General features: G+C 39.2%; 3 protein-coding genes and 1 long non-coding RNA gene across 6 annotated transcripts; 3 read left to right on the top strand and 1 right to left on the bottom strand.

Moving 5' to 3' along the window:
* Nucleotides 1–312: 312 nt before the first annotated feature.
* Nucleotides 313–12,142, bottom strand: LOC144073606 (uncharacterized). The gene is made up of 3 exons (XR_013300123.1): nt 11,987–12,142; nt 6,165–6,609; nt 313–444 (listed from the first exon to the last, which is right to left on the bottom strand). It is a non-coding gene; the product is annotated as an uncharacterized LOC144073606 (long non-coding RNA).
* washc5 (WASH complex subunit 5) lies at nt 5,741–15,723 on the top strand. Of its 2 annotated transcripts, none has more exons than XM_077599577.1 (29): nt 5,741–5,860; nt 6,200–6,390; nt 6,960–7,105; nt 7,223–7,307; nt 7,497–7,597; nt 7,832–8,024; nt 8,529–8,681; nt 8,773–8,886; nt 9,020–9,191; nt 9,336–9,463; nt 10,340–10,469; nt 10,616–10,728; nt 10,903–11,069; nt 11,517–11,592; nt 11,693–11,803; nt 12,009–12,149; nt 12,538–12,618; nt 12,756–12,857; nt 12,928–13,107; nt 13,199–13,323; nt 13,410–13,572; nt 13,674–13,776; nt 13,859–13,938; nt 14,021–14,124; nt 14,223–14,352; nt 14,450–14,546; nt 14,856–15,009; nt 15,096–15,183; nt 15,263–15,723. In XM_077599577.1, exons 2-29 carry the CDS (start codon nt 6,205–6,207, stop codon nt 15,317–15,319), a joined length of 3,480 nt encoding a protein of 1,159 aa, XP_077455703.1. In that variant the 5' UTR covers nt 5,741–5,860; nt 6,200–6,204; the 3' UTR covers nt 15,320–15,723. The 2 variants fall into 2 exon arrangements, with proteins under 2 accessions (XP_077455703.1, XP_077455705.1); XM_077599579.1 differs by having other exon boundaries at nt 5,820–5,948.
* Nucleotides 15,724–16,890: 1,167 nt separating this feature from the next.
* On the top strand, nt 16,891–19,972 carry nsmce2 (NSE2 SUMO ligase component of SMC5/6 complex). 2 transcript variants are annotated; one of them, XM_077599228.1, is made up of 7 exons: nt 16,891–17,231; nt 17,496–17,608; nt 17,733–17,874; nt 18,646–18,734; nt 19,191–19,297; nt 19,516–19,661; nt 19,732–19,972. In XM_077599228.1, exons 1-6 carry the CDS (start codon nt 17,114–17,116, stop codon nt 19,658–19,660), a joined length of 714 nt encoding a protein of 237 aa, XP_077455354.1. In that variant the 5' UTR covers nt 16,891–17,113; the 3' UTR covers nt 19,661; nt 19,732–19,972. The 2 variants fall into 2 exon arrangements, with proteins under 2 accessions (XP_077455354.1, XP_077455353.1); XM_077599227.1 differs by having other exon boundaries at nt 16,892–17,231; nt 19,516–19,972.
* A 1,618-nt stretch (nt 19,973–21,590) lies between these two features.
* lratd2b (LRAT domain containing 2b) lies at nt 21,591–23,720 on the top strand. Its single transcript, XM_077599226.1, has 2 exons — nt 21,591–21,756; nt 21,973–23,720. Exon 2 carries the CDS (start codon nt 22,117–22,119, stop codon nt 22,969–22,971), a length of 855 nt encoding a protein of 284 aa, XP_077455352.1. The 5' UTR covers nt 21,591–21,756; nt 21,973–22,116; the 3' UTR covers nt 22,972–23,720.

Raw genomic sequence — 23,720 nt, forward strand, 5'->3', positions numbered from 1 at the left:
TGCCCGGCGATTGGGTGGCCATTGATTCAGGGTGTCCCCCGCCTGGGGCCTGTAGTTGACTGGGATGGGCTCCATCACCCTCCATGACCCTTGTGCCTGTGACCCTGTACAGTATTTTATAGTGGCCTATGATAATTTTAAATATAATACAAATCTTGTCTTGTTTTGATTAACATTTAAACCTGTTATGCTACTGTATTTTAATGTTGGTCTCAAAATAGTGGTAATTGGACAGCTATGTATTTTTCTGGTGATACGTTTGAGAACCACAGCATAAAGCAACTATACTAGGCACTCTTTCAACTTCATATTTACCAAGTAATCTTGACTTTGTGTGAAAGACATCTTCAAGTCCACACAGTCCAGGGAGGATCAATCTAGGTCTTCAAATTCCTTCCCTGTCGTTAATCTCCATATCTTCTTCCTTTCATTCTCTTCACCAGTCTACAAGGGAAGGTAGTCATTAGTGTAAGATGCAGGATGCCATGACAACAGTCACATATTTTGAGATGTCACGGATGACTTTTTTAATTGCCACGGATATGTGACAAGCTCTCCTTTCATCATGAGAAAATGATCCTTTTACTGTACCTCCAAAGGGCTCCACTTCAAAAGAAAATGACGGTGATGACAGTTAAATCAAAGTAAATGAAGAAAAAGTGTAGAAAAAGGTGGCACCGGTAAAAAAAAGAAATTCTCAGTAGGTTTTACTTTTGTCTTGCTATTATTGGCAGCCTAATGAGGCTGGAACTGCTCTCTCCCTACTGATGTATTGTGCTGGTCTGAGCTGTGCAGTAGCCAGGAGCAGCTCAACAGGGCGAGAGCTTCAGTGCGGGGCTCCCAGCGTGTAATATATTCAGCCATGCCAATATCTAATTTGGATGAACCCAGGTCAGCAGAGTTTTCCTAGACATCCAGCAAGCCTAGCAGCCAAGCAACTACTCAGGCCAAATGGAGATTTATGCTTTCCTGCACTGTATATCTTAGGTTCAATTAAATCCTGCCTGGGTATAACGGTGCAACATAGAAAGTTTGGTTTTGAAAATGTGCAGGTTTCACAAACATATCTGGTGTTTAGAAGCAGTGCAGAGAGCACACTCATTAATGCATTAACACACCCGCACCTGCACCCACATACGAACACTCAATTAAGATGGAAGAAAAGTTAGGAAAATAGAGTGTGAGCGTGAATGATTGTCTCTCTCACACTTTTACATAGGGGCAATTTAGGTTTTTCAACCAGCCTACCCTACATGTTTTGGGGATGTGGGAGGAAACCAGAGTACCCAGAGAAAACCTACGCAAGGCCAGGGAGAACATGCAAACCGACCTGGGATCAAACCCACAACTTCAGAACGTTAGGGCCGACATTCTAACCACTCATCTGGCAGGCTGCCCTTCTCCTGAGGTTCTTTATGCATAATTTGTGATGTATTTGTAATATATTATACATACAGTAGGCTTAGTCAACATGGCTCGAGAATTTTGTGTGCATGTACAGGTTGATTCTGATGTAACGTAATGCATGTAATACAATTATAACAAGTGTAGTATAGTGAATTTACACACTAGAGGTCATCTGACATTACAATAATTAAAAATGAATAAATAAAATACATTTTCAAAAAAAAGGCTGTGACACCAAGAATGTTGTCAGCGATCACTTCATTCCTAAAACATGACATTGCCCCTTTGTGGATTGATTATTATATGTGGTGCCATGATTTATGGTGGACTTTGTTGAATGTTGATAGGTTCTTTTGGTCTCTGGCTATCATTTCTGCTGTGTGCTACAGTCAAGGGACCTTTCACTTGAGTGGCAGCAACAAAAAAGCATTTAACCTGCGTTTCACCCTCATAACTCAGACCAGATTTTGACTCTGTGTTAAGATTAATTCCATTCTAATGTAATGAATGCATAGACCTTCTGGGGGCATAATATGACAAGTAACTTTGATATTTTCGTTCAGCCATTGTATAGATGTCAGGTTTTAACCATTAGAAAATCTCATATATCCCTAGAAGGGCTGTTTAGGCTAATACATTACACAAAGTTAGTGTCAGCAATCCTTTAAATAGATTATTTGATGAGTGAGTGATTACTGAGTAAAAATTGCATTGGTCAGTCAGTCATACTGATGTTTTAAGTCAAAATATTCACAAGAATGATATTACAATGGCCCAGCGGCTGAGTGGTTAGCGGGTCGGCCTCCCAGTTCTGGGGTCGAGGGTTTGGTCCCAGGTGGGTCGGTTCAGAAAATGACTGAATGAATGATACTAGATATAACAAAGATGTTGATATTTCTCTTATATGCATTGATTTGACCCTCTTGTATTTTAATCAAATGACATGTGATGACAATATTTGGCCTCTTTGACTGTTCCATGCTTGTGTGTGCTTGAATATTTCAATCAGGAGCATGGATCCGCTTCAACAACACTTGCAATAACTTTTAGGTCTCCACAGGATGAGCAAGCATTTATATGCTAATAGGTATGACAACAGTAATGACTAGCAATAAAAAGACAGCTGCTGCTTGATCAAAACTGATAGTGTATTGCCACAATCTGCCTTTGCTAGTTGTACTGAAAGCATTTATTAGACCTGGAATTACTAGAGGGACCTATTTTCGGGTGTTGAGCGCTGTTGTTTCATTAAGCTTTCTCGTGCCCTCCTCTCATTTTACAGCAATGGTTACTTTGTCGGCCTGTTGCCCAGTTTGGACTATCAAAGAACAAAAATCACATTTTGTTCTGAAGTGGTTTCATTGCATGGAACAAAATGTGCTTTTTAATAGATATTTTTTGCCACTTAGAAGAAATCTTTATGTGGGAAATATTGAAAATGACATGTTGAGTATTGATGCATATCACAGAATGGAACAAGATGCAGTATGTCAGGTTGGGATTTGATGGAGACCAATAAAGGATTGCGTGCTTGCTTATATTTTGGGAGGTAATAATGGTTAATGAATGGTAGCCTCCATGAAATTAATATACATTGAGGTAATACCATAAGGTTTCTTACATTTCTATCAACCTCCCATTAACCAAAGGTGTTGCATAGCTTACAGGTTTTATAAGTTTAAAAAAATATATATATTTTAAATAATACTCAAAAGTCTTACAATTGGGACAATATGTATGTTGAATCTGGAACAGATTTTCTTTTATATTGAAATTTGAAATATCACAAACTGGCAAGCATCTAAATTGTGTCCAACCATTCACACATCATTCCAGTGTGCCCTACTATGAGAATAACCTGTAAAAAAGGCATAACGTCAGCCACACAATGCCTAAATCGGTCGCAAATGGTAAGGTGACATTCCATAAGTGGTGTTTAAATTGGAATAAAAGTGACTGAGAAGCAGCCACTATTACAGACTGCATGCTATTGTGAAAATGAGTGAGGAGGAGCCTTGTTTTATCTCAGTGAGACAAGCTTGCTGGGCACGATCTTGAGAAGATCAATGAAGCTGAATAGCAGGGGGACCACGCTGCAGAATTATCTGCCTTTAATCGCCTCACACAGTTCACAATTGTGCAAAAGTCACCGGCAATGAAAAGCTTTAATCACAGGCAAAGCTGAACAGTCAACATGTTGTTACTAAAGGGCACACGGGCCCTGAAGGCACAATGCAAACGTGTACATCTGCAAGTTCAGTTTCCTACACACTGACAGACACACACACTAAGGCACACCCCACCACCCCAAACACACAGACATGCACACGTTTTACCAGTAATTTCACGTATTCTATCATTTGCAAAAATGCGAGAATATTAGTAATTGTAAAAATACATTTACAGCTGCTGGGTACAGATAAGAACCTTACTTTTTTAGAGTGACAGTTTTCAAGGTCTGGGGATTTGTTTAAATACAAAAAAAAAAACTTTGTCAAAGTTGATCAACTGTTAACTGGCAGTCAATTCTAGGGTTTTACTGACAAATGATAATTACCTGGCAAGGCAGCCAATGGTAGCCATGCCACTCAGGAAAGACTATGTAAATGGATTGTAATGAAGATGATTAGATCATTCATTCACCAATAGCTAAATGTCACACCTTTCTGTAACCCAGATGATATGACATGCAAGCGCATTACCTACATATGCAGTAAATGCTGTATTTCATTATATTATCACATAACACCTAGAATACATTATAGTTTGTGTGTGCGTGTGTTTGTGTGTGTGCGAACATAGCCATAGAGACGAATCAAGATAACTAGCAAGACCAGAAACAACCTCAAGGCAATAGAGGGTTAATATGAAGGTTTTTAGTAAGAGACCTCAATAGCGAAAAGCTTTCATGATGCTTCCCTGTAAGGCATACAAGTTTACCCATGTACCTCTGAGAATGTGACCTTGGCATGATAGTAAGTGGGGTAATAAATCCCACAGTCGAAGGGACGACATATATTGTGTGTGGACAGCGGGGACAATGTGATACCTAGCCATGAATGTAAATTACACCTTCCAGTGTTTCTAACTATGGAATTCATTGAAATAATGCCACCGCTTGCTCAGATAAGATTGACATTCCTAAGGGCATTAAACACAGCACAATTTGCTGTATGTCACACATCAGATTTTCATTGGACTCTACTGCGCAAATACATTTCCAAGGGGTGCTATTGGGGTTATAGATTGCCTTACGCATATTAAATGTTATTATAGAGTTGATAATCTGACAGTGAGGCTAAAAAGAACTCCACCAATTATCAACAATTGCAGGCTTGGGGATGAAACCTCGCACAGTCACGCAAAAAGGTGACAGGTCAAACAAACAGCCGCTCTGAATGACCGCTATTAACCTCGGCCTCACAGTGGGCCAGCCTGTTAGCCTTTTTGAGGATAAATAAACATTTCCAATTATTAAATGTTCTGGGAAAAAGAAGTCACATTGACCGCATGACAATTTGAGTGGCAGTTGGTCATGGAGATGTCAGACCTACAAATTAAATTATGAGTTGATTGTGCTGACTCATTGGCTGCCATTGGCGTCAAATCCATTTTGACTGGAAGAGGAGAATTCAATAATGTGCCAGGGCTCCCAGTAAAAATGGATTGGACATCAGTGTCACTGAACATATGTATTTACAGACAGCGTCACAGTGTGAATATACTGGGCACACAAACCAGGGTTGACTGGGGTGCTGGAGCCAATCCCAGTTGACTTTGGGCACCAGGTGGGGGTGACCCTGAAGTGGTGGCCAGCCAATTGCAGGGCATGAGGAGACGGACAACCATTCAGGCTCACACTCATACCTAAGGGCAATTTAGAGTGTTCAACCAGGCTACATATATGTTTTTTGGGATGTGGGAGGAAACCAGAGTCCCCAGAGAAAACCCACGCAAGCCTGGGGAAAAATGCAAACTCCACACACGAGGACCGACTTGGATTTGAAACCAGGACCCCAGAACTATGAGGCCCAAAAAAAACTACCTTGCAGAGCAAGTGATGTGAAGAAGCAATGTACTACAGTGGATCTCTGTCTCCATCTAACGAATGAATGTGGATTTTCAGTTTAAGATGCATGTTCAGACTTCAAAAGCTATCAGGGGGTCAGGTAAAATGAATAAATCAATGGTTTCGTCAACTGTAGGATTGAGTTTATCCTCCATTTTTTTTTATAATAGAGCAATATTTCGTCATTGCTTCATAGTGGACGTGGCCGCTTGTTTTTTTTTTGTACCTCGGCACACTGCTTAGAGTGAATCGAACGCATACAGAGGCGGATCACATGGTTGGTCATGAGGAAGTAAACAGTGAAAAAGGGAAAAAAAGCAAAGCGACTTTTTGGAATGAAAACGTTGTCTGGGAGTGTTTAGTTGCCCGTTAAATCATATAAAGGTAACGACGGAAGAGATCGTTGTATACTTTCATGACATTTGTGTGCAATATCAAAGCTATTTGCATTTCTGCGAGGATACGCTATAATGTAAGCTTGGAAATTAAGTAAGGGACTTCATTCTCTAAGTATCGGTTTAATTCGTGCAAAATGTACATAACTGAAACGATGGCTGTTACGTATACATTTGAGATACTACTTAAAAGCACCATTACAACTAAGGCGATATTTAAGTGGACACTATGCAGTAATGGTTTCTTCTTTTCATTTTTTTACACTGTAATAACGACTAGGGGGGACGCATACCTGACACATGTTAGGATTGTATTTGTCTCCTCTAGGCGTGATGGTGGATTTCTTGGCAGAGAACAACTTGTGTGGCCAGGCCATCCTCAGGATAGTATCCAGGGGAAATGCTATCATTGCTGAGCTGCTGCGTCTCTCTGACTTCATCCCTACAGTTTTCAGACTCAAAGACAAGAGTGATCAGCAGAAATATGGAGACATTATCTGTGACTTCAGCTATTTTAAGGTAGGAACTTTTTCAAGCAATCATCTATCCATATTCTTTATGATATTTTACTGACCATTAGAGTCATTGATGATCTGGACCATATCCCAACTAACTGGGTGAGCGGTACACCCAGCTACTTGATTGGATGGACCTTTTAGAGTAGGTAGGGAACATATGGCTTGAGAGCCATGTGTGGCTCTTTTGATGGGTGTATTGACTGTTTCGCTGTTGTGAACCCTGAAGGGATAAGCCGAAAGTCAGTCAGTACTGTAAATATTCTTGCATAAATGGATGAACAAAGATATAATAAAAGTGGTCATACATTTGTAGCAAATAAATTGAAATGATCTATTTTGCGAAGACCCTAATGATTTACCATGGCTCTCTAATTGAGAAACACTAATGTAATTGTCAGTAAGCTATTGTATGAACACTGTCTGAACTTTAGCAAATTCCTCAAAATTGTAAAAACTACTAATGCGGCATATACTCAAATAGTGTTGATATGAAACTGCTGTTCACAACAATATTTTGGAATGTTTTGTGTTGTTTGCGTTCTAAATGACATAGTTTCCATTGTTCTCCAGGGCGCGGAATATTATGAGGGAAAGCTGGAAGCCAAACCTGAGCTTCAGGACTTGGATGAAGAGTTTAGAGAGAACAACATTGAGATTCTTTCGAGATTCTATCTCGCTTTTGAGAGTGTCCATAAATACATAGTAGATCTAAACAGGTAAAACTTGGTTACATATTATGTTCTTATTAAGTCGTGTTTAATGACAAGATAAAATACAATGTTTAAAATTAGATAATAAGGATGAGCCATATGTATTGTTTATCTTCTCTCCAGATACTTGGATGACCTAAATGAGGGAGTTTATATTCAGCAGACTCTGGAGACTGTACTTCTAAATGAGGATGGAAAACAGCTACTGGTATGTGAAATAATGTCAATCAATCTGATATAAAAGCCACTTTTCATTTTTTAATTCATTGTTCAGATTAAAGCCATTGTTCTCTGTCACTGATGTGTTAGCCTAATTTACAAATACACAACAAAATCGTGTTACTATTTGAAATGACACTACTGAAGAAAGGCTGAAGCTATCTTTTCTTCCCCCTAGTGTGAAGCACTCTACCTATATGGTGTGATGTTACTTGTTATCGACCAGAAAATTGAAGGGGATGTCCGAGAAAGGATGCTTGTTTCCTACTATAGATACAGGTAAATTTAAGATTCAGAAACTCTCACATTGAAATAAATTTACTATCCTCCCACTGACTCAAGTTACAGATGAATGTTAGATTTCTTTTACCGACTTCAGTTCCTACACTGTTCGTGCGTCGTGAACTTCATTGGTAATAGTGATTTGATTGAATACACGCTACTTATATTTAGCATATCGCTATAACTGTCAATGCATACTTTGTTTTAATATTACACATATTTTTCTCTCAGTGCTGCAAGGTCTTCAGCTGACTCTAATATGGACGATATCTGCAAGCTCCTGCGCAGCACTGGTTTCTCAAGCCAGCCAGGAGCCCGACGGCCAGCTAACTACCCAGAGAGCTATTTTCAGAGGGTTCCCATAAGTGACACATTCGTTAGTATGGTTATTGGGAGACTGCGCTCTGATGACATCTACAACCAAGTAAGAAAGACTTGCATTATTTGGGTATCATCATAATTATTGAATATAGTATTTTTATTTTTGACAAACGTCTGCTTCACTCGTACGGCTAGATGTTGGTCATTGTGTAAACCTGAAGTCTTTAATGTTTTTTTTCAGTGACTTGTTTAGAAAATGAGTAAAATTGTGATTTATTTACTGTTTTTTATTTAAATTGTGCACCCCTAAAATTTCCTGTTATGTTCTATTAAGCTCATATTTAAAAAAAAAATAGAGACCTCTTTAGGCATTTCTTTCATTTAGATATGTTTGTTCATTTTACATATAATACTGGCCAAATAGCCATTTGTGGAATTGTAGAATCATAGCTTTGGCTGTTTTGTATTTTTACATTCTTCACACCCTTTTCTAGAGTTCACTTATTTTTCCTTTTTGCATACACAGTGACAAAAAAGGAATCCTCTCATCTCTTATTACCAATCTAAAGGTTTTTGATTCTATTCTAATATTCTTCCCACTTTAAAGGTGTTTGCCTACCCGCTACCAGAACATCGCAGTACAGCACTAGCTAATCAGGCAGCCATGTTATATGTCTGCCTTTACTTCAGCCCATCCATACTACAAACCCAGCAGGCCAAGATGCGAGAGATAGTTGACAAGTACTTTCCTGATAACTGGGTATGACTCTTGATCTTTTTCCAGTGGTGAATGTTTGCTTTATTCCACTTTTGATGTAGTATGAAAATATTTTTATCTTGTGTAAACACAGGTTATTAGTATCTACATGGGGATTACAGTGAATCTGGTAGATGTCTGGGAGCCATACAAAGCTGCTAAAACTGCTCTCAACTATACTTTAGATTCTGCTAACATCAAAGAACAGGTACAGCCTTCGATTCGACCTCATTTATCTTCTATTGTATTTAGGCACTGACATGAAATACAGATTTTATCATTAAGATGTTGAATAACTGATCTTTGGAGCTTGATGATTAACATGGTTGTTTTTTTTGTAGTCAAACCGTTATGCCACCAGCATGGAGACACTTCGATCTCAGGTGCAGCAGCTGCTAAAGGAAGGTTTCCTCAGAGAAGAAATAATTCTGGACAACATTCCAAAATTGCTCAACTGTCTGAGGGACTGCAATGTTGCTATTCGTTGGCTTATGCTGCATTCTGCTGAATCAGGTAAGCCCAATTGTGTGTGCTCTATTTGATATATTTTGTGAGATATAGCCCTATTTTTTTTGAAGAGATTAAAATTCAACATGGATAGTGTTTGGGTAAATATATGTTGATATACAGTTAATATGAATGTGCCAATTCTTTCAGCCTATGACCCAAACAATAAGAAATTACGCCAGATCAAAGACCAAGTAATCAATGATTCCAAGTACAACCCAAAGATCCTTTTTCAGCTCCTACTCGACGCAGCTCAGCTAGAATTTACCCTCAAGGAGGTGAGTGTTGTCATAAATGTTAAAATATGAGGGGTTCATACATTTTGCAGGTAAAGTTACAACAACAAAAATCCAGTCAATGTTAAAGTTGGGTTTGGTCTGAGAACAGCTGCTTTACTTTGGCTTAAATAGATGTTTTTAATGTTGGGTGAAATAAAAGAATGCCTCTTTAATTGTTTATCATAAAAAATAGACAAGAAAAATGGATTTCATTGCAAATGGGTATCATCAATCAATATGTACAGTATATGACAACATCACTGTAAAACAATGACAGTTTTTGTGGCTGATGTCCTGTTAAGGCATCAAACAAGTAGTAGTTGTTGTTGTTCTTTATATTTAATCTAACTTTGAAGACCTACTCCTGTCATTCATGAAATAATGGTCTTGAAAGCAATGTAGCATGACCCAGTATGTATCAATCCTAGGCGCTTTGATTTTTTTAAAAACTTTTTTTGTACCAGGGCAATAAATTAATTCTGAATTTATTGGTGCCTTTGTTGCCTGTAGGGTTACGCGTTGGCCAGTACAGGGCATGTGCGCACAGCGTGTATGTAGTGTGTTGTGGCCTGCTTATGCTTGTTTGTTTCTGTTTGGGAGGAAGAAGGAGATTTCTTTTTTTTGTGCAAAAAGCCTTTGAAAAAAACAGAGATTCATGAATTTCATATTATGCCAGTGGTCAGAGTGACCATGTAAATTGACAGACAGACAAATTTGTTGAATGTTTCCCCTCTGTTGTCTATTAACATATGGCATGGTAGCATATGGCTAGTCATCCAGTCATTAAAAGATGAAGCAAATCGAATCTTTTCATAATATAGCTCATTTGACTAATCCTTCCTCATCAACTCTACATCTGTGCTGTTCCTCACCCAGATGTTCAAGCAGATGCTGTCAGAGAAACAGATCAAATGGGAGAGCTACAAAAAGGAGGGTTCAGAGAGAATGACTGAGCTGGCTGAAGTCTTCTCTGGTGTTAAACCACTCACAAGAGTGGAAAAAAATGGTGAGTGAGGATGACAAATGTGTGCAGGGCTTAAGGCTTGTTTTCCGCTAGAATCGTAGTATTTCAGTCATGGTGCAAACAGGATTTCTCCCATTTCAGGAAGAGAATTGTACCGTTTTTGATAATGCAATCTGTCGCCAATGCAGAAAATCTTCAAGCCTGGTTCAGAGAAATCTCAAAACAGATTGAATCTTTAAACTATGATGACTCTACAGCGGCTGGAAGAAAAACGGTCCAACTCATACAGGCTCTTGTCGAGGTAAGGATGATTTATACATTACTCACTGCACAAGTTGGGTGGGGGAGTATATAAGTAAAGTAGTATATGATATACCAAATTTATTCATTTCATAGCTCACCTATGTACTAACTTGTATATTTTCAAATATTTTGGTGTATTCACGTCTTGAAATGAAATGTGTTTCCTCCTAAGGTTCAGGAGTTCCACCAGTTAGAGTCTAACCTACAGGTCTGCCAGTTCTTGGCAGACACAAGAAAGTTGCTGCACCAAATGATTCGCACCATCAATATCAAGGAAGAGGTCCTCATCACAATGCAGATAGTTGGAGACTTATCTTATGCTTGGCAGATAATCGACAGGTAAACATACTAAACATTATAATCTTGAGTCAAAGTATTGAGGTAGTACAATATCGTGATCAACACTCTAAAATGGATTTTCATTGGAAAAATTCTATATATCCAACATCAGCAATGAGTTCTAAACAAAGTGGCACCAATTTTAAGATATTTATTTTTTCTCTGTATTGTCAATAAAATTGAAATCTTGTTAAAACATATAATTTTACGAGCTATTCTTGTTGGATAACTGTGTTTGTTCATCAGTGTCATGATTGTAACATATAATCCAAAGCCAAAGTTAATAGGGTTAACAATAAATAAATAATTAAAAAAATAAAAACATGCAAGGATGTAATTTAAATAATGTAACTGATTTCATTCTGTACAAGACTCATTGATTTTTAATTTTTCCCTGCTTTTTTGCTAACACTTTTGTTGCTCTTCTGCTTATGTTTTACCCTGCAGCTTCACATCCATTATGCAGGAGAGCATCCGAGTAAACTCATCCATGGTCATAAAACTACGAGCTACCTTTCTAAAAGTGAGGATGTTTTTCTCCAGTCTTGATGGATAAATATGATTTGTTGACTCATCTCAACCATAATTTTAAAAGCAATTTGTGTGTGTGTTTGTGAGACCAGCTGGCCTCAGCTTTGGATCTTCCATTGCTGCGCATCAACCAAGTCAACAGCGCTGACCTGCTGAGTGTTTCGCAGTTCTACTCAGGAGAATTGGTGGCTTATGTCAGAAAGGTGTAATGAATGGTTAACACCATATGTTTTGCTAGTCTATCTCTGTTTGAATAATAAAGCTTAAAGCTTTTAATTTTAGCTGTCCTACTAATGTTAACTCTACATTTTATCTTATGATCGTAACGTGATTGTTAATTCAATCTTTTCTCGCTTAACCCTCAAGTATTGTTTGACATTCATTACCTTGTTATCTTTATGTTTGCAGGTACTGCAGATCATCCCGGAAAGCATGTTCACCTGTCTGGCCAAAATCATTAAGCTTCAGATCCACGACATCGTTGAGGTTCCCACAAGGCTGGACAAGGACAAACTGAAGGATTACTCCCAGCTAGGAGCGCGCTATGAAGTAAGGAAGTTGATTAGTTTGTGATGGTCTCACATATATCACAACTACTGTGTAAAATGAAATGCTGAATTAATACCAAATACTTCAAGGTGTTTACATGTGGAACAAATATTGTAATCACAGGCATAATAACTCATTGGCTTCTTGTCCCCCACATTCAAAATATCTTGACAAAATAAACCATTTGGCTTGACAAATCATTCATTTTATCACAGTACTGAAGATATTGAATTTTGCTCTGAACTTTTTGTAGTACTGGAAAAACATAAGTCAGCTGCACAACTAACAAAGATAAACATATACTGTATATGACACTTTCCCCCCCTCTTTATTTCTGAATAGTCGTGCATTAATGATATATGTTTTTCCTGCTCTGTCACCCTTGCAGGTGGCTAAACTCACCCATGACATCTCCATTTTCACTGAAGGGATCTTGATGATGAAGACAACTTTAGTTGGAATTATCCAGGTGTGCTCTATTTTGCTGGTTCTTGCATGGTCTAAAAACAAACAAACAAAAAAACACTGCCTTTTAACAATTAAACTCCTTATGCAGACTTCTTTGATGCGTTGCGAGACAGAGAAATGTGTGTGTTAATGTTTTAGGTAGATCCCAAGAAGCTTTTGGAGGATGGCATCAGGAAAGAGCTGGTGAAGAGGGTCGCTTATGCTCTTCACAAAGGATTGATTTTCAATCCCAAGGCAAAGGTTAATCATCAGAAGTGTTCTTTTCATTTCTAGTAAATATGATTTAATAACAAATTCTCTATTAAATTAGACGAGTGAATTGATGTCCAAATTAAAAGACATGGCAGCCACCATGGATGGGTTCTACAGGTCGTTTGAGTACATCCAGGACTACGTCAGTATATATGGCCTAAAAATTTGGCAGGAGGAAGTATCCCGAATCATCAATTACAACGTAGAACAAGAGTGCAACAGCTTCCTCAGGACAAAGGTTGAATTCAGTGATGTCAAGTCAACACTTTTTTTCCCTCCAGTATACAGTATATCAGTAGAATAAATTATTTATTCCCTTCCTTGATTAGATCCAAGACTGGCAGAGTGTGTACCAATCCGCTCACATCCCCATCCCCATGTTTCCATCTGTGGATGAGTCTGCCACCTTTATTGGACGTCTCTGCAGAGAAATTCTCCGCATCACAGATCCCAAGTACGGGAGCATTTATGAGAAATTTTAATATTCTTGTCAGCTAACTTGCAAGTGATTATTTAATTGTTGTCGGATCATTTTTACAGGGTGACATGTTACATTGACCAAATGAACACGTGGTATGACCTGAAGAGCCACCAGGAAGTGACCAACAACAGATTGTTCTCAGAGATCCAGAGCTCCTTGGGTACATTTGGGCTCAATGGATTAGACCGATTGCTCTGTTTTATGATTGTCAAAGAGCTCCAGGTAATGAGCTTTCAAACAGAACTTTGTGTAGCTTACAAATTGACATTTAAAAATGTTTATTCCAGAATACTGGGCCTTAAAAACAAAATCTCTCTGTGCAGATTTTTTTGACAATGATTCAGAAGACCATTCTGAGGGATAAAGCTGCTTTAGAGGTTTTTAAAAGCATGCTGTCTTCTGTCAATCCAGTTCAAGGCATTGTTGGTAGGTAACAATTTAGGAAAAGCTTTTGGCCATATCATGTCATTCCGTTACAACGATGGTAAATATTTTCCTTTTCTGACAGCTAATGCCAGCAAAGTGTATGCCAATGCTGTAACCAAAACCCCCAAAATCTGGGGGCCATATTTGGATACTATCATGAAGGTAATAATTTAATATGTGCAAATAATAGATATTTTTCACAGTTGTGAATAATGTCTAACCTAATGTTGAATGTTGGTTGTAGGTTGGTCAAATGCAAATTCTACGCCAGCAAATTGCGAATGAGTTGAAGTACTCGTGCAAGTTTGACTCCAAACATCTGGCAGCTGCCCTCGAAAACCTTAACAAGTCAGTCCCGTTCAATGAAACAAGTGACAATAAATTGGTTCTAACATTAAATTACATTTGTTCCTAATTGTCCTTTTGTATATTTTGATTCTTCATAGGTCGCTGCTAGCAGACATAGAGGCCCACTACCAGGACCCATCGCTCCCCTACCCGAAAGAGGACAACACTCTTCTGTATGAGATCACAGCCTATTTGGATGCTGCGGGTATTCACAACCCACTTAATAAGGTTTGTGAATGTGAAAATTAAGAATTTTGCTTTGTGATCACATCTCAGTTGACCTCAAATTAACTTGAAGATTGTCGTGACTTCTTATTTTTCACAGATCTACATTACCACAAAGCGCCTACCTTTCTTTCCTATCATCAACTTCCTGTTCATTATTGCTCAGCTGCCTAAGCTCCAGTATAGCAGAAACCAAGGTTTGTCGCTACTTATTTCGACCACTGTTGTGACATTTTAAATATATAATTTTACTTCACAAATTAATAACACAACAGAATGCAATAATAATAAAAATCATAAATGTATGAATTATTCTATGAAACAACTGAGAGCATTTAACATTGTACCAGATTATGTTAAGCACCCACCCCTCCCAATTTTAATAAATCATAATACTCTGAATATTGCATACTTTGAGCGATACAGTATTTAAAAAAAATGGTTACTGGTGTACAAAATTGCAAGCACACGTAAATATACATTGTGTGATTTTGTACTTCTAACAGGCATGACCTGTAGGAAATCCACCGACCCAGTAGACTGGCCTCCCTTAGTGCTCGGTCTGCTAACACTTCTTAAACAGTTTCACTCCAGATACACAAAGCAGTTCTTGGCTCTCATTGGCCAGTTCATTCGCTCTATCATGGAACAGTGTACAAGGTATCTGGATAAATAAGATCAATTATCTTAATCCAAAGTTTTAATTAATTAATCTTAATTATACACCTTATTCCCTGAAATTTCAGTCAGAAGATCCCCGACATGCCTTCAGATGTGGTGGGAGCGCTCATGTTCCTGGAGGACTATGTGAAATATACTAAATTATCCCGAAAAGTAAGTGAGGCTTATACTTTGAGAATGAAACAGATGTGTCATTTTGCTGTAACCTTATCTCTATTTTTGTGTTCCAAAGGTGGCTGAAGCCCATGTTCCCAGTTTCATTTTTGACGAATTCAGAACAATACTGTGAAGTTTTAGGAGTTGTACCAAGACAGAAAATAACACTTTATTGGCCTTTTGTGAAGAATGGATTGTTTGGATCATTAATGTCTTAATGTACAGATTAAACATTGTTTTGTACAAATATTTAATTGCCTATAAGTTCCTTAGAATTACCATACCATTTTGTAATACCACGTGTGAAAATAGGGCGACTGGATAGCATGCCCACCTAAAGTTTAAAGGTTTTGAATTTGAATCTGAGCTAAGGTATTTTATTGTGCCATATGTACTGTATTTGTGCCCTCAGCTTTGAAAGAGTACTCTGATTTTAATATGCAATGTCAGTTTCGGAACTTGCGAAATGTTTAACGAGCGAGTAATGAACAAAATTGTCATTAAATTGCTTCTTTACTGACAAAATAGAGGACTCCACCAATGAAGTAAATTTCTTGCTTTAAGTTACCAATTGCTGCGCTTTCTGCCATTGTCCAAAAGCATGCATACTACCACCCTCACGAATCTCGTGAGGATAAGTGGTATGAAAAGTAATTATACCTAATGAAGTACAGTTTTTTTAAAACTAAAATGTTCCTGGCGGCTCGGCGTATTGAGTGGTGAGCGCGTCAGCCTCACAGCTCTGGGTTCCTGGGTTCAAATCCAGGTTGGTCCACCTTTGTGGAGTTTGCATGTTCTCCCTGGACTTGCATGGGTTTTCTCCGGGTACTCCGGCTTCCTCCCACATGGTAGGCTGATTGGACCCAATAAATTGCCCCTAGGCATGAGTGTGGGAGTGAATGGCTGTCCGTCTCCTCGTGCCCTGCGATCGGCCGGCCACTCAGCTGGGATAGGCTCCAGCACCCCCCACGACCCTAGTGAGGATAAAGCTGTTCAGAAAATTAATGAATAAAATGTTCCCATATACATACTTTTTAATCAAATGAACTATTATGAAGACTACACTATAATGTGGTACAAACATTTAGCCACTTACATTTTACCATTAACCCGTGAAAAGAGACTTTTTATTCAAATGAACTCTTATGAAGACTACACTATAATGTGGTACAAACATTTAACCACTTACATTTTAAAATTAACCTGTGAAAAGAGAGAAATATTGTCTTATTTTCTTGATCCAGCTGGTCTTGCAGTAATATTTTTTCCCAATTTGAATCATATTGTACGGCTGGCATTGGTTCAACTATGTCCTTAAAAAATAATGGTGAAAGGTGAATGAATGCAGGAGGGAAAATAACACCTTTTCCCCTGCTGCTACGTGAAAATGGATAATAACTGAGATTTACCGATTATGTTTATACAAAAAAAGCGCGATTAAAATACTAATTACCGTTCAATACAGTCGCCGAAATAATTAACAAACACTGCCCACGTGATGAACATACGTTTCCATAACAACTATTGGTCTTTCAACTTAAAGGAAAGTTTAAAAAAATGAAGTGCGAATGCATGATACGCTGAGCAATTTAACAAACGTACGCTTGTTATTGACCCACGTGGAAACCGGTTTTGAGAGTGGGGTTACACATAAGAATTGTTTTGCTAAAATTATAATTCGTTTGACTTGTTAAGCGTTTACTTTGAAAACCCAAGAGGAACCGAAAGTCGACTCTCAGGACTGTCACAATTACGCGGGGATTTGATCCTAAAGGGTTGACTTGACCAACAAGGAAATAAAACACTTGGTAACACTTTTAAGCATGAGACCAGTTTATATAATGACGTTGTCGTGTTAAGGTTTGCTGCTTTGCTAAAATGCTGCTAGATTAAATTGTTCGAAGCATAAACACCAAGCGTCTCGAGTATGTCTCAAAATTGGAGCGGCGTGCGGAGCAGTTTGTCCAGTTTGAGGTCGTATCAGGCTAAACTGGCAACGGGAATGGAGTTGGTCACCACCGTGGCCGCTGACTTGTTGGAGGGGGGTAAGAAAATGACTACTCTACTTCTGTCTAATCTCGATTTTCACAGCAAGTTAACCTTTTATAACGTCTAAAATGCATCAGACTGTCCCTAATATTTGACACAACATAAAAAAATGTTCATCTCTTTGCGCCGTGACCAACAATTTCCTTCTTATTAACGTTTAATTTTTCAAATTATTGACTTATTTTGTAGGAAGAAACGTCTTTGATTATTTGTCATATTTTTATAATGATCCGAAACCTAACTATGTCTCATGTGTACAGATGCAGACAGGGACCCTGGCATCAGTGAAATGGAGACCCTCATGTTGGAATGTGCCAAGATGGACCAAGAAATTGACTGCTTTGTTGACACTGTACAACAAATCACATCAGAGGTTGGAATTCTCATTCTGGATTATACACACGGTTAAATTATGCAGATGGCAAAATCAAACTGAGTACATTTAACTCTGTTGGTAAAAGTACTTAAATCTATTCTTTCTCCACTTGACTGCACAGCCACCAGAGGACTTGTTTACTATCTCGTCCATAGTGAAGGAGCACTTCAATGAAAAAAAATCCAGACTATCGGATAAAGATCTGCAGACTCACCAGAATATTGTTGGTTTTAGGCGAAGCATTAGGAGAGCTCGGAACCAAGGTGCGTAAATGCTTGATTGCCATCCCCTTTCTTTGTTGGGTATTAATATTTGCATTACCATGCAGCTCAGATGTTTACCTCACTCGGGCTGTTCTGTCCAAAGTTTGAACAATGTCTGCACATGTGTGGGTTTGTTCTTAAGTAGTCCTGGGACTCTAGCAAAAATTGTAATGTGATAAGGAACCACACCAAACCAAAAAGGGTCCATTGTATATTGGTCTGGAATAAAGAAGGCAAACTATGGACTTTCCTCATGTCAATACAGTCTTAGTTATGTTGGGAACCTTTGGTTTATGACTGATTCAATACACACAAAATAATCTTCCCTGATTTAGAATGTTTGAAGCAGGCAATCAACTTTTCTAGCAGCAAAGTTCTTAAGTGCAACGGTCCCCAATCTTTTTTGCACGCTGAACCACTTTTATGTAGTATAATATCTTACGACGCGGAAGAAAGCAGATTATCAGGAGAAAACCTACGTAAGCGTGAGCCGAACCTGTAATCTCCACACAGGGAGGCCGGAGCCGGGATTAAACCATTGATCTCAGAACAAGGAGGAGGGCATGCCAACCAGCCAGGCGACTGCCCTTATTAAACATAGCAGTTTTTAAAAATACTAATATTACATCTATTGGGCTTGTCAAAAACACATTTTTCTTTTAATATATTAATGTTGACTTCCACAGGTGCGTGCATCCCTTTTAGATTTCAGGGTGTTTTTTTCTCTTGTTGGCTTGTCAAGAGTGCACAGCAACGGTGTTATGTTTTCAGATAACCAAGAGCCAGAGAACTTAGAGGAGGTTGACGTGGACGTTGCTGTGATGGAGTCTCAAGTTATTTTCACGTGCCCTCTCACCCAGGTACCCTCCTGCCAGTTCCATATTACTATACCGAACTCAGTCACAAAAATAATGTATGAATCACCTTCATTTAAAACAAAAAGCATTTTTTTAAACTGGTGCCGTTACTGGTGCTAATTTGATAATAAATCAATTAAGTCCTGGCTGGTGTATTTGACGTAGACTTATTCATTAGATTGTCATTTTTTACACATAACACAGCAAGGGCAATATTACTAAGATGGACAAAATGAACGGAAACATCTGTTTTGACTTACAAGGTCAGTTTTGCATTCAACAGAGGTTTATGAGAGTTGGATGTCAAACTCCACACCCAGGTTTCAGGATTAGGTGTGTGAACTCCTGAGAAAATATTAAAGATACAAGGTGGATTTCCTTAATGAAGGATCTTGTGGGAATGAAATCGTAAGAAAAGTAAAAACGGTTTATCTTGTTTTATCTTTGCATCTCTTCCAGACGGACATGGTAAACCCAGTGAAGAACAAAAAGTGCAACCACCACTATGATGAAAACCCCATTAGACTCCTCATCGAAACAAGACGCAAACAGAAAAAGAAGTGTTGGTACGATGATGCATTTTTTGTGTTAGTTTTTTGTTTCATTTGAGTATAATGGAATAAAATAAACCACATTAGTCCCACAAAGTATTATAATGTACTGCCATGATTACCTCTGGTACGTCTTGAGCCTCTAGTCATTAGAAAGGCTCTTATGCAGATGAGAAAAGCTGCATTTGCTGCAGCACAGCTAATAATGACTGTGTGTTGACTGTGCCCTCCAGCTGCCCTGTGGTGGGTTGTGGAAACCTAGATGTGAGAGATTCAGACCTGATTCCCGACCACACACTGAAGACACAGATTATGAACAAGAAAGTGCAAAACAACGACACAGACTCCATTCAGTTATTGGAATCGTTTATCGCATAAGGTTAGATTCATTGTTTATTGTCATCACCAGAAATGTAGTCACTTTTGTTCAATTATTTGTGGCTTTCTAGTTCTGCAGGGCCCTTGGATGTTTTCCCTTTTGTTATTTTTTTAATAAAATGGCAGTTTTTTTTCTTCAAATTGTTGTTATTACAGTTCTTCTGAAATGTCTTTTTGTGTCTGTGAGTCTCAGTAACTGCCAAAGTAGCCGCTAGAGGGAGATATCTACGTTGAGGCAGCTCAATGACTCCAAGAAAAAAATGGCAAATTTCTTATAATAAATCCCAATGTGGTTCTGACCTCTAATAGTAACTTTGAAGTCCGTGAGTGCTTCTTTCTGCTAGATTTTGTAGGTTAGTGCTCACTGAAGACTGAAATGAGGCTAACAGGACACTCAGAACATGATTAATAAGAGGAGAGTGATGGTTCTTTATTGGACTCTGCCAAGCAGTGACCCAAATGTTGAAGAATTTCTAAACTGAACTCATTTTGAGTATGGCATCTGGTAGAGGAGAGTGTGTATGGGCACTATATTTTGACACACTTTTATACGTAAATAAAAACATTTAAAGTGCCAGCACTCCAGAATAAAGTTGTACTGTGAGCAATGCATGGAATTAAGGCATTCTGAACCTCTTAAGGGTCCAAATAACAACAAACAAAGCCTGAGTTGGCATAGAACAAGGTTAAGATAATCCATTAATAACCTTGCATTCGGCATTTCTAAGGGTATTTATTCCCCAACCCAAGACTACTTTAAAACAGAATGAAATATTTCACTTATTATGAGCTGTATCCCTGTTGATGCATTTTTTCCTGTCAATGAACACTGCCTTTAATCTTGTCTGCAGATCTTGTGGCAGGAAGTTTCGCAAGCAAACCGTTCTGTATGTGGCTTTCAAGTCACATACAAAGACTACTCTTGGTTGCTGAGTTGTAAATACAATAATCGGATAATCTAACACTGCTTAATTTTACAGACACGTTTTGTACAAAATTTGAAGGTTGTGGGAACGATTTGTGGGAGGCAAGGTAATGCTTTCAGCTCGACTGCCCTGGTGTAAAGGTCAAAATAAACATTTTCAGATAAGACGGAATCCAAAGTTGGCTCTGCTTGGCTCCCTTTTCCAAATGCAAGTTATTTTTTAAGAATGTCAGCAATCGGAGTTTGCATGTTCTCCCCGGGGCTGTGTGGATTTCCTCCGGGTACTCTGGTTTCCTCCCACATTCCAAAGACATGCATGGTACACCGGTTGGGTAATCTAAATTCCCCCAAGGTATGAGCGTGAATGGTTGTCTCGTCGTGTCCTAAGATCGCCTGGCCACCGATTCGTGGTGTCCCCGCCTGGTGCCCGAAATCAGCTGGGCTAGGCTCCAGCACCCTGTGCGACCCTTGTGAGAATAAGCGGTTCCGAAAATGAATGAACGAATCTGACGTCCTCATTTGTTGGACATCACATTTTGCTTCATGCAGACCACCAAATTAACTTTTGTGATGTTCACTTATGTGGACGCCAAATCTTTTTTAGTTTTTAAAAAATATTTAATTAACAAACAATTACTTTATAGTAAAGTAAGGAGTTAATTCAGCAGTGGTTGTGATCTTGAATTAAATTTGAGGGATTCAAAGAACTGCCCAAAACTAGCTTTAAGATTTCAATCATAATCATCAATAGGTAGTTACATTTCTATATTTTGATTCCATCTTACCTATATGAGCACGACTATACTAATAAATACTGTACGTTGGTGTGCATTTTTTTTTTAAATTTTCACTGTCATATGGTAAAAAATGGGTACTGTAACAATTGAGATCTATTCTCTAATAGTACTTTTGCCTAAGATTATCTGTTGCCCCCCCCAAAAATGAACCGCAGCCCCAAGTCATGCAAATGAGGCAACAAGGTGCACTGTGCCTTTAAATCATGACACCTCCCAGTAATGGCTCAATGCAGGCTTCCTGAGTTTGCTCTTAAATCAACACCGAAAGTCCCACGACGCACTGGAGTAGAGCGGCAAGGAGAGGCATGGAGTACACTGCAAACACAAAAGCCAGAAACTAGTGGCATATAATTCTTTTTTGCTGAAAATAACAGGTGAGTCTATTCATTTAAATATCCCCGGGTGAGGTCAAATGAAGAGAGGCTTGAACGAAAGTGGCAGCAAACAAGTGTTTGAATTTCAATGGCATTTTTGCGGCTGATCTGAGCCAACAGGTGGGTCAGGTCTCACCTGTTGGAAGCCGCGTTTACGGATAGGAGAAAGATAGCCGACTTTATGGGCTTATCTCTGTGTGTTTATCGTCCACGCAGGCAGGTGCTGGTCCAGTGAAGGATTTCCAAACCGGGACATGGATTATAGGCGCCTCTTTCGATCGAGTTGACGCGGTGGAGTGGAAAACAGGTGGATCTCGTTTGTGCGCTCCACGTTGCGTCCTCTCCCTTTCTTTCACCTTTATGGGGAACCAGGTGGAGAAACTAACTCATTTGAATTACAACGAGGTGCCCACGTCGGATCCAAATGGCTTCGAGCCGGACGTCGATGAACGACCGCGCATTGGAGTTTCTTACATTTTCTCCAACGACGGTGGCGGCGACGACGACGACGATGATGGCGATGAGGACGACGATGACCATTCGGAGCCTTTTCCGCCGGAGAAGCAGCTCTCGAAGCACGAGGAGAAGCCCTTCGAACCCGCGGACGAGCTGGAGTGTTCCGTTTACTTCAGAGATGAGTGCGTGTTCGAGAGGAGCACCGGAGCTGACACCCACTCGGCCGAGAGCCTCCTCAACAAGTGTCGACCCGGAGACGTCGTGGAGTTCGTGGCAACGGGGCAGTACCCGCACTGGGCGGTGTACGTCGGTGACTTTCAGGTGGTCCACTTGCATCGGGCCGAGATTAAAAACGGCTTCCTCACCGACGTGAGTCAGGGCAAGAAAGGTCGGATCGTCAACGGTCTCTACCGGTTCCGGGCTCTCCAGCCGCAGGTGATCGTGCGCAACGCCGTGGACCACGTCGGCTCAAGGGACCGAGAACTCTACTGGAGGAACTCCGAGTGCTTTGCGGCCTGGTGCCGTTTTGGCAAGCGAGAGTTTAAAATCGGAGGCGAGATCCGGATCGGGAAACAACCCTACCGCTTAAAAATGCACTTTTCTGATAAGAAGAGCCACGTCCTGGAGTTCCAGAGTTTGGAGGACGTGATCATGGAGAGGAGAAGGAACGATCAAATCGGAAAGGATGCGGTTATGCAAGAACTGGCTAATCACCTGAATGCAACACAGGAATTTCAAGAGGACTCTCTGGGCAAATGAAGCTGCTCATTTGGCCCTTGGGGGACTATTGAACTCCCAATTAGCAATATTCTATTGGTTTAAACACTGTGCAAACAGGTGGAGTGACACTTGTTTGCGTTACCTCCTCGCAAAAAAAGACAAATCCATTATTTTACTTATGCATACAACTGCACTTGCAAAAAAAAGTGTTTCATATTCACTATCCTGTTTTTCTCTCTTGTAGACAGTGATGAATTGCCTCGAAATAAAGTCAATTGAATATTTTGTCAACTTGTGCCATACGTTTTTTTAAGTTTTAGGTGTAAAAACAAATGGCAGATTCTAAATATTTGCCAAAGGTGAAAAGGAAAATGGAACAATTCAAAGTTTCACGAAAACCCGGGTAAACTGGAAAGTTAAACAATGCAAACAAAAACTAAATTCATCCCCTGTTTTATATGATAAGGAGTATTTGCAATACACTGTCAATTTACACTTGTGTGGACATTATTTGATGTAAAACATTGGATTCCTAGTGTGTTTGAGCAAAAACTACTAATTCCTTTGCAACTTTATTGTTTGAGCAAAGGTTTTGGTGGCACATATTTATTTTAATCATTGTTGACATTGTTGTTATTTTCAATTCACACAATACAGCTTTAACTACTTTTTGTCCACTATGCCTGTACTGTTTACCGCCAATACCCAGCACTTTCATTGATTCATCTCTTTGAAACTAAAGATCTTTGTATGAAGAAACCTGGAAATAAATCTATATTTGACTTATA

Source organism: Stigmatopora argus, chromosome 4 (genome assembly GCF_051989625.1).
Source record: "Stigmatopora argus isolate UIUO_Sarg chromosome 4, RoL_Sarg_1.0, whole genome shotgun sequence".
Classification (NCBI taxonomy): Eukaryota; Metazoa; Chordata; class Actinopteri; order Syngnathiformes; family Syngnathidae; genus Stigmatopora; species Stigmatopora argus.